This window comes from Lampetra fluviatilis, chromosome 6 (assembly GCF_964198595.1).
Source record: "Lampetra fluviatilis chromosome 6, kcLamFluv1.1, whole genome shotgun sequence".
NCBI classification, from domain to species: Eukaryota; Metazoa; Chordata; class Hyperoartia; order Petromyzontiformes; family Petromyzontidae; genus Lampetra; species Lampetra fluviatilis.
In genome coordinates this window covers 9,707,568-9,724,501 of record NC_136280.1, presented here as the reverse complement: position 1 = coordinate 9,724,501, position 16,934 = coordinate 9,707,568, and the positions used below count along the sequence as shown (strand labels likewise).

Here is a 16,934-nt window from a genome sequence, read left to right as displayed (position 1 = left end):
ATCTTGTTTTTTCACTGCAGTGATTGTTAACGCCTCTCGTGGCTGCGTCGGTCACGTGACGCAACAAATAGAGGGGAGAAACTTGCTTCGGCTATTATATTTATGTTACCGCATTATTTCACCACTATTTATATGTATCAATGCGGCTCAGAGTTTTCATCATTGAGCTGTTATTTTTTTAAATCTTTGGACTTCAGTGCAAGGTTGAATAGCATTTTTGGGAGTGCATAGCTTGGAACATTACGTTCCGAACATAGATTACTTAATGTGGTTAAACACAGTCGAATTAAAGCTGCGTTTTTATTTATTTATCTGTTATATGGCATCTTTGATTAAACACCTAATGTTGGTACAAAAATGTGGTATTTGAACGTGGGTGTTTTCAGAAGTGAATTAGTAAAAAAAAATCTTGAACCACAATGTCATCAGGATCAAAAGTGTGCTTGTATTCGTATTTTTTTATGTCACATATTATTGCAACTATTGACAAGTGTCTGAAATAAAACAATTTAAATTTCCACACTTTCCTTGCAATCCATAAGCTGCAGAATCTTAGCCCACGGTGGAAGTGCATATATTTTTTTTTATCTTCTAATTGCCATTTTGTTACTTTCTTCAAAGATTGCATTGGCGATCTATAAACATAAACGGGGGGGAAATTGGGAACCATCTCAATAAGCTTCATCAATAAGAGAATACATTTGTTATATGGACACAACTGGGAAAACAGAGCACAATGTGTATATTTATGGCAATTATTGCAGGTGGGTGAGTTTCAAAATTATATATTTAAGAGGCCCAAGAGAGTAGGATGGAATATTCTTAGAAAACTGCATTTGACGATTAAAAGCAGCATGCCAATGTCCACCAAACAGAAAGTTTTCAATCAGCTTATATTACTCACCATGACAGATGGATCACAAACATGGACAATGGCAGAACAAATTAACAAAAACGGAAATATATGCAAAGAAGTATGGACAGATGCATGCTTAGAATCACACAGAGACTAAAAGAGGAACACATGGATCAGGAGCAAATGTAAATTAAATACATCATCATTAGACCTCCTTTGCCAGTACCAAAATATAATAATAGGGGTTTTCCCCTTTTTTCTGACAACAAACCTGAAACCTTTTTACAAGGATTCATGTCTGCATTAACCACAATACTTGCAGTCAAAATGCAAACAAAAAGGTCTAATGATGTAGATGCTCACCCCGGGCCCTCATTACTTTGATATTGCATTGTCTTTGAGCTGTACGCCTTTTGGCGTCCTTTGGTCGAGCACCAATTGAGTCGAGGCTCAAAAGAAAGACGTCCCTTCGTGTGGACCAATCAGTTTCAAAGACAATGCATATATTATCATAGTGTGTTTTTTGTTTGCATTTTGACTGCAAGTATTGTGGTTAATGCAGACATGAATCCTTGTAAAAAGGTTTCAGTTTTGTTGCCAGAAAAAAAGGGAAACAAACCTATTATTATACCGGTGTACGTTTTCAACATCAGTAAATTAAACTGTGAGTAAAGCAATAAACGTAATTTCTTTACGATGTTGACGCTCACCGGTCTGCTCTTTTGAACGCAATGTTATTATCCAGTGTTGATGCCTCCTTTAGGGAATTGAGGCATCCTCTGTTGAATAAAGGCAGTGTGTCATTAGCAGATTGGCAAGCATACCACGGACTGGGCTATCAAGACAATAGAGAGAGGCCAATATAATGCAGTAGCCCAGCATGCTCATCGGCGAAACTGCGAATTAGCCTCCAGATGCGGGATTTGTTGCCTGATGTCAACACCTTGAGTGTGACGTCATCCCTAAGCCAAGGTGGAGATAAAGTGAAGGTTTGTGAATGGCGACAGAGGGATTTGACCTAAGCTGCAACAGCAGCACACAAAGCCACTTGTCTGCTCCTCGACATTCGGTGGACCACAACATTAAATTATAATTTAATGGCCAAAAAAACCTGCGCTACAAAGGCTTCCTTAAAGGAAAAACACACCTCAAGAGAGAGCCAATATCAATGTGGAAACACGGGAGGAAATGTCAGCCAACCGTAAGCAGTGGAGAAGTGCTGTAGCCGACCGGGTCGAGTGGGTTAAAGAAAAAAAAGTGGTGGGGGGGGGAGAGGCTGGGAGGAAACCCCTATCAGCATCAACACCAGAAACGCCGCAACACAAATCTCACCGAGCAGACGAGCAACTCTTGCCCACAGTGCGGCCCGATGCTTCCGATCAAGGGCTGGGCTCCCATCCCACCAGCGTGCAGGAGTATGCTACTGCGAGCTGTTGACCGTAGTCGTCATCGTTCGCGATGGGCAGCCAAAGATAATTAATGTATTACACTGCAACTTCATTCATAGAGGGCGTAGATCAAATGAAAGGTAAAGGGAGTAAGGGTACAGCCCTGTGATTACATCCTCTCGTCACTGCTGGTGGAATGGCCTTCACTAGAGGGACCTCTTTCAAGGGCATTTTGAAACAAGCGCATCGTTTCAGAATCAAAATACCGTATCTATTTATACTGGAGGAATCCGATTAGCTATAAAGCTCTTTTTCACAGATGTCCAGTCGAGGCGGGTAAGAATGTTACAACAGCAAACAGTATAAAACATGATAGTAGTGCCAAGTACAAGAAAGGAAAACAAATCACCCAAACACATAAAACTAAGCGATTACCATCTTACCAGGCAAAGACCACTGAGGTATAAACTTATTTTTCATAAGCGACCTGGCCACAAATGGTAGCTCAACAAAGTGGCCCATCATTTGGACATTTTTAGCACCAAAACAATCTCAATAATCTCAATGCATGTCTCATCTGCCACACCGGGAGATTGAACCAGCGAGTTCAGTATGCTTACCATTACACCACAGCAGCATCCGCATGAATAATATGAACGTCTTGTCAACTTGTACAAACCTCCTGGGTTTCAGGTCCCTCTGATCCAGGTGCTTCCTGCTGTACACATCGCGTATGTTGCTTTTTGTCAGGAGGATATAGTCTGCATCTCTTTAGATTTGACTTGAAAACATTTTATTCCAAGATGTGTTACACTTATTCTCAGGTTTTTTTTTGTGTTACACTTATTACAACAACCAACTGCAACAACAAGCCACAGCTTGCTTTTAGATATTTTAAACAACTGTAGATAGTATGTAAATATACATATTTGTTCTCATTGTTTTAATTTGTTTAATGTTATGTTGAGTAGTATTGTGATGGTGCTTTGAGTTGCAGATTTGTGCCAAAACGGCGCCACGTATGTAAACAAAAATAAAATTTGCTTGGCTTGATTGATGGTGTTCGACTGAAGCAACAACTGAAATATAGTTTCCCTCACTATTTTGTTCAATAACTAATTTTGGTTTTAATTTGTCCTGAATTTAACGTGCAATTTAAAGATAGTCTCAGAAGGAAAATAGGGTGAACTGAGTTTTAAAAACATTTGCCAAATGGCCTGAAAGGCCACTGCTTATTCGATAATATTTTTACGCTCTTATGTTCTTATAATAGTATGCTGCATTTTCAAAGGTGGGAACAAATTGCATGGTGGGAACAGAAAACAATCCCCTCTAAGCTGTTTTGTTTACAAGGATTAGCTACATTCTTTCATGTAAAGTCTAAGTCCTGGTATGTAATCTCTTGTGCAGCTAAATGTTTGCACGGTATTTTACAGATGGTCCTGTGTGAGCACACTTTTCCTGCAACTGTGAGGCAGGCACTTCATCTTTACACCTGCAGAATGATTCTGTGATGAGATTAAAAGTGCACATCGCCCGCACGAGCTAATGTTTTATCCTGATGGTGCTGTTATGCAATAATGGTACAGCTTATTCTTGTGATCAGTAACTTACATGCAGATTTATTTTCTGAAATTAAATATATCTGGATTCAAAAGATGGTTTGCGGTTGGGTTCAACACACTTAGACATTCAGCATTTGTAAGAAAGAAAAAAAAATATTGGGCCAGAAGAAAACTTTGTTGATTCCAAACTTACGAACATGTTACATTAAATTTAATCTTTCTTTGCTCTTTCGAAAACGTATTTGAAAGAGGATGGCGCCTTGACAAAAAATACATTAGCAGACCGTTAACTTTCAATCATATATGTCTTTATGTACAGGCATTGGAGAGATAACTTAAGAAACGATATTCGTTGTAAAGCTAAAAGTACAATTAATTTACATTTAAGAATGATTATGCATAACAGGTAGCCGGGTAACTCAGATGCTATTGTTGAGCTGGGACTGCTGATATCCTGCGCTTGAATCCAGGCAGCCACCTGTGATTGAGTTCAGTTCACAATTGTTGCAAGTTGATGGTTTCAGCCTGGTCACCCACAACTGAACAAAACCCATTGTTTATGGTTAAAGTAAAAAAATACATGTTTATCTTGTATTCCTAATTCATTGTTCCAATCAAACATGCAAGAGCTGCACTGTTTTTCATAATTACCATTATATTAAATCAACTCCCAATCAAATACACAACCTATAATGAGCAAATATGAATGTAATCTGTATCAACATTCTTCATTCAATACGTTCTTGTCTACGCAGCATTTTCAATTTTACACCAGTCGAATAAGCTCTTGCTATGTGCAATCTGATTAAATATTCTATGCATTGACTTTCAAAATAAAACAGGCTGTATATATTTATATACTTATACTGTAAATATATAGTATATACTTATACTGTAAACGCATTTATTCTCTGCAGCACAATCTAGCATAAGCAGCTCTACTCTGCATTCGTGTAGCACTATCCATGAAGAAGTTTTGCAGTAACAGTTGACATTTCGAGCTTTTGAGTAAATTATTTTATGCATATAGGTGTACTGTTGAATTTTGAAGGTTTTGTTTTGGTATTCAGTGTACTAAAGGGAAATATATTGTGTTAATTCAAAACTCTTCTTTTGTAAACTTGATTAAAACGTCCAAGTTTTCTGAAGGCTTCGTATTGTAAAGTACAATTTCCAAAGTCAGTACATTTCTCTTTCCCCCCTCTCTCTCTGCTCTAAAGAAGGTCCATTGTCCGAAATGTGATTTTATTTGATTCTTTTTGAAAGGCAGTGCTAATGATGAATGTGTTGAGTTTGTTTTTACTGTTTGCACTTGTGCACCACTGCCAATGCAGTCTCCACGCTTCTTGCTTTAACCCTTAAAAATATTTTCACTCTTGTGGTTTTTGCCAGGCCTTGGTTTTACTTGCAAAATATTTTATGCCACCACGAGGTGGGTTTATGGCTTCCTGGCAAGGTTGAGTAATTGTGGGATGCAGGTAACTTCTCCATATATCTGTCCCTCCACATAAAAAATGAAAGTTTTCTTTATACATCGCATCAGCCATAAGGCCTTCTGGGAATGCATAATTTCAGCAGCATTCATTCAGTAACACGCAAACTCCACACGGGTTTCGAAATACTGTGTCTCCTGAAAATTACTCTTGAAACTCACCGAAGCTTGCCTAAGTAAATAAGACTTTATTTATGTATTGATCAAGGGGCCACTGTGATGTCGTGGTGGTGGTCAGTGGAGAGGGGCAGTTTTTTTTACGTGAAATGAAATGTAAGCAGAACTTAATTTTGTATCCACATACAATGATTTCGTCCATCATCCTATTGGCTTTCCAGACCAAATGAATGAAGCAGCATTTGCTGAAGCAAGCAAACTCTAGCTCAATTTCGATATTTTGAATCTCATCAGCAGTGACAGGCTTGTTAAACAAATACTGCTGGTTTAAGCCGATTTTAATGTAAAGAAACACTCCATATACATTAAAACTAAGTATCTGGTGGTGATGCTGCTCTGGCATTGGTGCACAAGCACAAATATCAATTACAACGTGGCATTAAAAGGGAAAAATAGATATAACAAACAAAGTCTCGGGCAATGATCCCTTTTCATGGCACATGAATCCATATAAAATACTGTAGTAAAAATAACAATCATCATCAAAAGAACTCACAAACATCTCGTGAAAGACCCAACGCAGAAGATCCCTGGGTTTGATATTTCACGAAGCTAATGGTCCATCCTAAATGGCATTCACTGCACAAACCATGGCAGATGCGGATACCTGATGCACAAATGGAAAATGTAAAACTCTCCAGGAGTGTGCGACTGTGGTCATTCAGAACAGACCGTGCAACGTTTAATGACGAAATACCCGATCCACACATACGAAGGGGACATCACAACGATACTCTCCGTGCTACTCCTGACGCGGTTATATGGCTTGACCACCTTGAATGTGAAATTGTAGTTGTTGCTCTGCATCTACATCAGCCATACGAAAAAAGAAGACTCCATATAGAATACAACGAATTATCTTGTGCTGCTGGTGATGCTGCTGCTGCACTGGGACACGGACAACTAATATTTACACAATGGCATTAAAGGGAAATAAATATCTATAAATAAAAACCAGACAATGTTTGTATTTGCATGTTCACCACAAGTATATGTGGTTAATGTAGACATGATTCCTTGAAAAAGGTTTCTGTTTGGTTCTGTTACATATTAACAGAGGTGGGACAAAGTCATTGTTATGCAAGTCCAAGTCGAGTCGCAAGTCATCAAATTCATGACTCGAGTCTGACTCGAGTCCAAGTCACATGACTCGAGTCCACATCTCATAGGTGGGACAAAGTCATTGTTATGCAAGTCCAAGTCGAGTCGCAAGTCATCAAATTCATGACTCGAGTCTGACTCGAGTCCAAGTCACATGACTCGAGTCCACACCTCTGCATATTAACACCTGTTTTATTGCCAGAAAGGGTAAACCCCTATTCTTACATGTGTAACAGGCGACGTTTCGGGCAATGATCCTTCCTCATGGCATATTAATCCACATGAAATAGGAACAATCATCATCATAACAACAACGTGGTGGTAGTGCCATTTGAAGAGCTCCATCCATCATCCATCCCTCCCCATTGCTGACCGCGGGCACAGGGAGGGGCCCCGGGGCCCTGATCCGGATAACGAGAAGGGGGGGAGGGGGGGGAGGGGGGGAGGGGGGGAGGGGCCCCACCCACCCCCACCCACCCCCACCCACTTCCACCCCCGCATTAAATTTCCCAACGCTCATTAGCGGCGCCCGCGGCCTCAAAGCGCGCGCTACGATTGGTCAAATTGGCGTTACGTCATTCCATCGGACCAATCGTCGCGCGCGTTCGGTAGCCGTTGCCCACCGACACCGCCCCCCCCCGCAAGCCCGTGCGGTGGCCGCAGCTTATCTGGCGTAGCAAATGTGATGGCGAGTTAAATGTTAGAAGGCTCGGCCGCGATAAAAACACCATAAAACTGCGCCGCAGCTGCCGCCGTCGCCGCCTAAAGTTTCTCGTCGTCACGGCGTTCATCCTCGTCGGCGGGGATTTAACCGCGTCTGTGTGTGAAGGGGGGAGAAAAAAAAAACCAGTCGCCTCGTTTCGTTCTTCAAGAACCCCCCCCCCTCCCCGGAGACCGTGGACCGCGACGTCGCTACCGGTTCGACGTGGGTACGTAGCCCGCGATCGGCGCGCTTCGGCCGGCAGAGCCGCTAGTCGAGCGTCGGGGGTTCGGGCCTAAAACGCCCGATGGCGTGGGCCCTCTTTATCACGGCGCCAGACCCACCCCCCCCCCCAAAAAAAAAGCCAACACAAAGACGGGACATTTCTTCGGATCGTTTGATCGCCTTTGGTTTGTTTACGCGTCGCATGTGTGAGTATATTATAGGCGTCGTGGCGATGTTTGATATGTGTATTGGGAAAATGTCCCGTTGTGCGGGGAATGCGATAATGTATTGTGGTAACGATCTTGGTCACGTACAGTAGAGACACGGGGGAGACGGGATGCCTTTTGTATTTGAAAATATTACATGGCACGATGCTGCCATGTAAACAAGAATACGTGACCCCCCCCTCTCTCGTCCATGTCTTCTTGTGCCTTTGTTTGCGATGCGATGTGTTAACAATAATTAAAGGCCCACCCAATTTGTGGCGTTGTTTTGTACATCTCACCTGTTTACAGTGAAAATTTGTACAAATCTGGGCATGTGTTTTTTTTCTTCATGAACCAGACTGAGACACATTGTGCCGTGCGATATGTCAAACTGACACTTTTTCGCCTTGATAAAATATGAATGCTCGTATGAATAAAACCTGGCCGCGTGTTGGACCAACGTTATTTTCATATTCATTACTGAGCAGTAGGTTAAGAGTACATGAATGTAATTTGCTTATACGGCTGAACGTGGCCACTATAATAGAGGTCCCTTTTAATTAATAAGTGGAGCGATATGACCTGGGAATTTAAACACACGAAGCTGAACATTCTTTAACCAGGACAGGTTTGCAAGTAGGGCACGTGTTGGTCCCGGTGGAGTTATTTGTGAAGCAAGGTTTTACAAATAAAATTGTGTAAAATAACCTGCGCTGCTCGCAAAAAAACTGCATATTTACTGATATGGCATGCGGTGATTGAACAAGCTTGGCCAGTATCGGCTATTGGTACCGTTTATTTTTATAAATGTCATTTTTTTCAATCGTGTCGCACACTGGACCGTACGGCCTCCTTCGGTTCAGTCAAACAGGCAGGGGACGTCTTATTGACGGCTGCCCAAATGGCGGTTTTTCTTAAAAGTATACATTTGCTTACTCTTTACTTCACATGCATATATCGGATTATCGTACAAATATACACGCAAGGAAACGATGTATTGATCGGTATATAGTCTATACAGTTAATTTAAAATCTGCGTGAGGCTCAGAATTACTTGGTATGTTGCCCTATGTAAAGTACATCGTTTTGTTATGGGGTGACGTTACAAATTAGGTAGACAGCACAATGACAAGATGTTACGTAAGTGTAACATGCCAATGATGTGCTTCATCGAAATACTTACCTGACGTGGGGGGAAGTCCCTTAGAGTCTTAGACATACAAGAAAGAGAAAAAAAACTGTAGAAATAATTTTGGCAGGGACTTTTAAAACAAGTTTATTGGTCATAACTGCCATGCTTATCCGTATCTCGTTTTTGACTACATCCGTACCAGTTTTTTTCCCCATGGAATTTGTAGTCGACAATTTGTCCATTTGGCTTTTTCTGGCAGAAAGATATAAATAGATGTTAACATTTATTTGGAGCTATAAGCATATACATTGTATATTCAAGTTCTATCAGCCTATAGGTTTTGAGCACGGGTGGGTGGGTTATGCGTGCTTTGCGGCATTTTAACTAAATTAAAGTTATCTTGATTATAAGACTGTCCATCCATTTTATAGCCTATAAATATTAAAAGTCAATATTACTACTGTGATTATCAACAGCGTTGTCATTGCTAGAATGTGCTACTCGTCTAAAATCTCAAATGAGGGGTCTGATTGACTTCTATGAAATTAGGAGATGTATCATTTGCTGCAGCAATGTGTGCGATTCCCAAACTTGCCGATTGCTGTACATAATTGAGTTTAAAATGGGTCCATGTGTTAAGTGTTTCCAGTTAGCGAGTAGTGCTGTCATCACTCTGATCATGGGGCCAAGAAAGGCTCATTGGACTTGCTGAAACATGTCTGCGTTTCAGATAACCCCCTGTAAGTGTTAAAATGTGGTTCTTGTCCTGATCATTCTTGGCACCAGTTCAACTCCTGCTTTTATTTAGACCAACTCTGGCTAGATCCCGTCCTTTTCTCGTACCATCCAAACTCTGTTGGACAGTTACGATAGTTATATCCTAGGTTGCTTGTCCAACTTAGCTGTAATGATGAAAGCTCTGAGTGGGCCAAAACATGGATGGGTTTAATTCAATGGAGAGGGATATAATGCTGTTGTTTTAATCATATTCTGTCACAAGCTTGATCAGCAAAGTTGCAAGACAATATATGAAGAGCACTGGAGCTTTTCTCACGGTATATTTGCATTTGTTTCTAATTAAATGGTAATATTGAGGAAGTTGAGGATAAAGATTAGCTTGATACTTATACAGTACTTGTTTCTTCATTTCTTTCTTGACAGCTACGTTTTGAATTTACAATCGAGGCAAAAGGGTAGTGCCAAAATAACGTGCCATGCTTTTTGTGTTTAGTTGTCCTTCCCCCACACCTCTGATTAGCACGGTTGGCTATGTAAGGTTCAAACGAAGTTCAACATTCACACATCATCATATGGAGAACTTGATCCTGGCCTAAGTAGGCATTGTATTGGAAAGCCATCTTGAACAAAAATGGTATGCTTAAATCGTACTATTCAACATGCAGAATTTCATGCATTATTATTTTAAAGGTATAATTTAATAATGGTGCATGAGGAAAAAAAACACCTTAAATGTGTATAACAATATTGTATTATAAAATAACTGATACATTATTCCATTGTATAGATATGCAGGTGTGTTGATGTTGCAAGATGGCCTTGTGAGTCACTTTTAGGGATCATGATTCATCTTAACACCTCTGCAGTAGTCTGCCCAAGTGAGTTGGAGGTTGTTTCATCTCAAGGATCACAGATCACATCCCTGACCCAGTCTTTCGTGCTTAGAAGTGAGTGTAACATTGCAATGGCAGGCTGTCCTTTGGAGGTGACGCCAAGTCATTTCACCCATCCGCTTTTGGACTTTAAAGGTCCCCTGACACTTTGCACAGTGGAACACGGTGTGCTAGTGTGACCAAATTAAGCATCTGCCTTGAGTCGTTATTCTCAGGACTTGCATGCAGCTGTGTATCACTTAATGACACTACCCATTTACGTAAAGATACTTGGTATTAATAAGAGTAATGGCTTCAGGGTTGTTCTTGTCCCACCTCCCCTGACTACCTGCCGCTATCCGCTCCAACGTATGTTGTCCTGAGACACTTTGCATCGCTAGCTGTTTGTCAAGCATGCCAAGCTGTGTGGTGCCTCACAGAAAGGTCACTGACACGAGTGAGTCCACTCATGGTTCTGCTGTAGTGCAAGGTATTCTGATTGTCCAGTGATATTCTTAGTGCTCACCTGCACCACATGAGTAGAGTTATTGGTGTCTTCCTTTGTGAATGAATGTAGCTGTTGGATAGTACCTCTTGACCGTGTTAATACTTACTGGTTCACTTGTGTGCTTACAGATTACTCACTTTTGTCACATGGCAGTGGTGTTGTTCATTGATGTATTTGCTGGGGCAGATTGATTTTAGCCAAGGTAACATGGCTGTCCATTAATAGGTAAGCTTGTCTGACTCTCCTTCAACATGAGAAATTATGTTCATCCATCTAGTACGGATTTGTAACATTGACTTCCCTTTCAAACAAATTTGTCTATGTCAATAAGGGTACGAGTGTTTTTACCAAGTTATGCCGAATATTAATTCTGAAAAGTGTGCCTGTCCACACATGCTGGTTTGAACGTGGCAATTATTATACCAGATTGTGCATTGCTTCTTGGAATATTCTTGCCAAAATTATGAACAATTTTAGACAATAAGTATTTGTATGTAGGAATAGTTTAACCCAAATGTAATGCTTTTACAATTATAACTTTTTTTCTTATTGACACTCCTGTACTTGGTAACAATAAAGTATTTAATGGTACTGCTTTGTAGGCAGAACCATATTAATGATATAATTGCACATTCTTTATTCAACATCATCAGGGCTGTTTAAAAGGTGGTAATTTTGTTTAATTTGATACCTATATCCAGGGAAGTCTAATTAAAGTGCAGATAGCCTGTCCACAAGCAGGGGCCCGTTTTTTTAATGTAATGCATTGAAGCAGAGTAGCTCCATTAAACCATTTATGGCCCCGTTTTACAAGGAGGACCTGTTTTGTTATGACCCTCTGCTTGGTGCGCCAAAACACTCGATTTCTTTTTACCCAGCCTCTCAGAACGTTATCGACACGTTGCACCATTGCTTACACGTGTGTGGTGGCATATCACCTGTTACAATTTGAAGTCGTAGCCTTTCTGTTGTTCTTTCCTGCTGTGTGTTGTTTCGTCTAGCAAAGGAGATGTGAAACATTGCTGGCCCATTGTTAATATAGGCCTGTATGGGGATGAAGCAATATCTTCAAAAATACTTGAAAAAATTGAAGCAGTGGAGTGACAATTTGTTTTAACGTTTTAATGATGCAATGATAACTGATGTAAAATGTTGAAACATATTTATCAGAATCGGAATCTTTATTTAGACTTTTTCACATGTCCAGAAGAGCCATATATAAACATACCCTATTATGTATGCCTTTACAGCTGTACTAAATCGATGACACATTTTTCAGTATACAGCAATAGTTACATTATCAGCAATGAGAGCACTTAAACTTCTGGGTATTATTTATTGACTAGTTAATTAATAGAATCTAATTGTGGAAATAGCTTATGCAAGCAAGTGGGAATAAAGCATATCATATTACGCGAATTTAAAAGGGAGATATTTGTTGCTGAGTGCACTACCTAAATAATAATGAATTCCCAAAAAAAACCTCTTCAATGCTTCCATTGTTTCATGCCGATCCATTCTAATTTAGTAAATAAGTCTTTCCCTCCTTGTGCTGCCCGAGTACAAAGAAACCAATCGCCACCAGCATACCAGAAACAAGAGTACAGTGTAGGACCACGTGACTGATTGCCGTGACGCTAGGAATAAAGAGTGAAGACGCTTCTTACTCAAGTTGGCCAAGCAGACGATATGTCTCCTTAATATATGTTTCCACGTAAAAAAATATATATAAAGGTAGTTTTTTTCACACCCATCAGTCTCACGGCCTTCTAGAAGTGAATAATTTCTGCAGCATTGATTCAATAGAAGCAAACTCAGGACCAGTTTTAACATACCGTCTCCCATCAGGCTTGCTTGACTCAATGCTGGTGAACTACTAGATACAAAAACAAGGGGCGGCGCCCTATTTAAGATATGTGTCCAAGTTCGACCCAAACTGTTATAATACATAATTCAACAAAATCGTTTGCGTAGTTGTGGGGAATAAAAGAAGACAATGTTTCCTTAATATATGTCCTTGGACATATTTTTTGTATTTTAAACCCCATTGACCCCACGGCCAAGTTCGATTGAATCAAAAGGTGCATACATCTATAGCCATCGGTAATGCAGTGTACTGAAGTGCAGCAGCTATTTTATTTTTGTTTGTGTTCGGTTTTTTCTAATCATTTACTTTTATTTTCTCACAGGAGTGCCATACCATCCGTTGGACCCCACAGGCTTACACTACCGGTGTCCATGAATCAACACAGGTAAGCATAAGGGGTCCATGTTTGTCTTTAACCCTTACTTTGCCACCGACGCCACAGGAAGAGAGTGTTTTATTATAGCGAAGTGTGGAAACTGCGGAAACCCAAGATTGTAATCATATCACATTTAACCCAAGCATTGACGTCCGATTGGGTTGGGTGGTTGTTGAAAATCGTTGTATCCTGCATTTGAACAATTCTATTTTGTTTATTGATTTAGTAATTTATACACTTCATGCTCTGGGTTATGAGAACTGAGTGGTTAATTTGTGCTGTAATATGGAGATCACGTTCTTAAAACACGTTTGAACAGCGATGTCATTGTTCCATTCTGACAATACATGTTGGCCCTTGAACCAATGCTCGTGGATAGTTTGTGGTCCTTAAGGTATGCAATTGGATAGGACCACGTGTAATAATCTCTTGCCCAGAAAGATTGAACGTTATTAATTAGTGTTGAATCATTGAGCCCAACAAGGAAGCTGGGAGTTGTCCACATTTGTGTGTCTGTTTGAGCTGTGGGAGCAGGGAATTGTATACTGGTTTTGGCTTCATTACAGTGCTGGTTTCGTAATTTATGTATCGTAAAAAATCTAATTATTTTGACACATGCCATAGTTGTCAACCACCACCTGGGAAGGACGCTGAATTTTGATGCTCCACACTGCACGAGGTGTAACACTCTGTAACTGACTTAAGCCTCCCAGCATGGTGCAAGAAAGAGGGATTTGGTACCAAAAAAGTATATCTCCCGTGATGCTTTGTCATCATAATTAATTATATTTTTGGGCAGGCAGCTGTTTTTGTAGTTACCAAGCTCACATGTAGATAAAGGCCTCGTAAGTGTGACTACAGCCGTAGGCACCGAACGATGCACAATGAGAATATTCCTGAATAATCGGTCTGGCTGATAATTTACGCCGACATTAAATCCCCTGTGGATTGTGATAATTTTGTGAATTTACCATGGCTGCATTTCACGAGACTATTTAATTACTAAATGACTGCATTTTTCTATTCTTCAGTATTTACAAGTGGTGGATGATGTTTAGAAAATTGCAAGGAATTATTCAGTATATGGATTATTATCTGAAAACGATTTCCTTAATTGTATCATCGCACGACTACTCTCATGCTTAGTTCTGTCCATTACGTTCGAGATGAACAACTGCATTAATTGATAGCTTTGGCATGAACACACTGATAAACGTGCAGCTACACTCCTCACTGTCGTGTATTGTCCTTGTGCTCTGGCAAGACAGTGGTGCAACTTTTATATTTCACTGCAGGGTTCCGTTTTGTGAAATTGGGCAGCCAGAATTGTGCCACACTGTCCCCTTCAGTCACATGAATCTTGGCACACATGACTCACCAAGCACGCAGGAAGTTGGAGGCACATGACCTCCTGCTTGTTACTTATTGGGTGTACTAAGCAATGGAAGCCACATAAGTGGAATGCAAGCATTTGCCTCACAGGGCCTGATCTCATAACAAAGGCAAGTGTTGCGACAGAATTTGTTCTGTTGTGAGGCTTATCACCAAAGGTTGATCTACTGCTTATGTCCACTTTTAAACAAATGTAGATATTCTACTGTGACTAGAGCCACAGGCAGTACAACATCGTCTCACGAAAACAGATTATCGCATACTTCAACGATAAAATGTGTTATTGTCGACCGAAAGAAAGGCCAAAAGTGGAAAAGTGTACATATCTGTTTAAACTTTAACCATAGTTGAGTGGAATGAGGTGTTAATAAAAAAAATTGTGATCTATTAGGTGAGAAGGGCTGAAATGTAAATATCTACTCTGAATAAAGGGAGCAAAATCTCCTATCACATGGCATAGGAACTAAATTAACACGGGACCATTTGTTGTCAAATCATGTCGTTGCTTTCCTGAAATTCTCGTCATTATCTTTATTTTGATGTAAATAATTTCTCCATCCGTTGGTTGAATCAATAGTGCAATGTTATGAGGGTGCTAAGGGAATTGCAAGATTTTTCTTTATTATTGTGGTTTATAAGAAGGTAGAGGAAAACCCTGTTATAAAACCAATACATTTCCACAAACTGGTTTTGACTGCCAATAGTTTGTGTGCATGTGCCTTCCATATATGCACATTTGCCTTGAAAATTGTACATCATATTACACATGTGCTATGTGCAGTTTGTGTTACACTGTACTCGTGTCCCCATTGCAAAGGTGATGCATGATCTAAATGGTCTTTAATCTATTTAAAGGAGCCTCTCAAATGAATTTTAGAAACCAACTCAATTCTGAGAATTAAAATTACGTTTCTCAGATTTTAATTACACGTGCTCTTCGGTGACGTATCAACGTGATTTCCTGCTTAAATGAGCATTGAGGCGGTGCTCATTTGTTGTTTACAGCCCTGAGCCATTGGTGGAAATTCCACCATCCTATGGTGGAGACGAGTCTGTCCATAGGACTCCCACCGTTGACTTCCCCACAAACTGGTACTCGTTTTTATTGACCCCGGAGGGATGATGGCCTGAGTCAACCCCCAACCAGGATTTTAACTTGCAACCGTATTGTTGCGAGCAACTCGCAATACAGCTGAGCCGCCTGGCCGGTTTGATTCAATGTACCTCTTATATTAAGTGATTTCCAAACTAATTTTTGTTTTACTCCCAAAGAAATGGGTTAAATGCATCAATGTTAATGTGTATAATGGATATGATAGGGTTGCTATCAAGAGGTAACTTATTTACATGTAGACCACTGTGACTTGTCAATTTGCCTGGCCACAAGCGATGATTAATCCACCGGATATACATTTACAAGGAAAACTGGTTGGGTCACTCAGTATTATAATTTGCGGTCTCACGAAATTGAATATAATTGTAAACTTACTAATATATCTTGATGTTTTTATTGTTGTTCAGTAAATCAGTGTTGTAAATATGTAAAAAGCTGTAAATACCATGGTTTTATAATGTTATTGCTGTGATACCTTTATGCATTGTACAACAACATACTTAAGTTTAAGCTACCTTCGTGATTCATATCCATTGTTAACGCATCGTATCATAAATGCATGTGTTTTACGTAATGGTTTGAATGAGTATTATGACCATCTTTGTTTAGTTTTGATCTTGAGAATTCACCTGAATTCCAAGAATCAACTTTACACCTTTGCTCTCTTCTTAGAAAAGGTCTTGCACAAGCTGGATGCAGTTTATTACACCCTGCCTTGTCTTTCCAGACAGTTATAAGCTAAGGTACCCTCAATGAGGGCTACCAAAGCAATAAGCAGTGTCATTTAATCTTTTTAGGAATGGAAATTTAGCAGCCCAATCTTAACATTATGCAAAAATGTATTATTGACGTTGAGGTACAGTGTATTTCAGAGTTATGCACGCACTGAAGCGAAAGCCGTCTTGTTTAGTTATTTTGAAGACTTAAAAATGTCTTCAGACGAAATGCCAGAAGTATATAGAATAGAGATATGAATGTTTCACAGAACATTCTTCCTGGTGTCCTGTATGTGTTTATAAGCAAGCGACTGTTCACACTGTTTTCTTCAAAAATGTAAACTATTTTATATAACATACACATAATCCCTGAATAAATTATAAGTACATGTTAGAATAGAGATAGGGGTGGAGCACGGGTGGCCCTTTGGTTGTTACACTGGAGCTATAATAAACCTGACCATCTAAGTTTGAGTTCCAGCCACAGATGTCGGTGGACAGTGATATCT

At 40.0% G+C, this 16,934-nt stretch overlaps 1 protein-coding gene across 3 annotated transcripts in view; it reads left to right on the top strand.

The window, feature by feature from the left end:
- The first annotated feature begins 7,235 nt into the window (after window positions 1-7,235).
- The window catches only part of LOC144933135 (serine/threonine-protein kinase TAO1-like), a 33,052-nt gene continuing 23,353 nt past the window's right edge, over window positions 7,236-16,934 (top strand). For 2 of the 3 annotated variants that reach the window (XM_078857719.1, XM_078857718.1), the window contains exons 1-3: window positions 7,236-7,508; window positions 13,150-13,212; window positions 15,601-15,687. In XM_078857719.1, the coding sequence (XP_078713845.1) occupies window positions 13,199-13,212; window positions 15,601-15,687 (101 nt within the window). In that variant the 5' untranslated portion in view covers window positions 7,236-7,508; window positions 13,150-13,198. The remainder of the gene's footprint in view (window positions 7,509-13,149; window positions 13,213-15,600; window positions 15,688-16,934) is intronic. The other variant, XM_078857720.1, reaches the window with a different exon arrangement.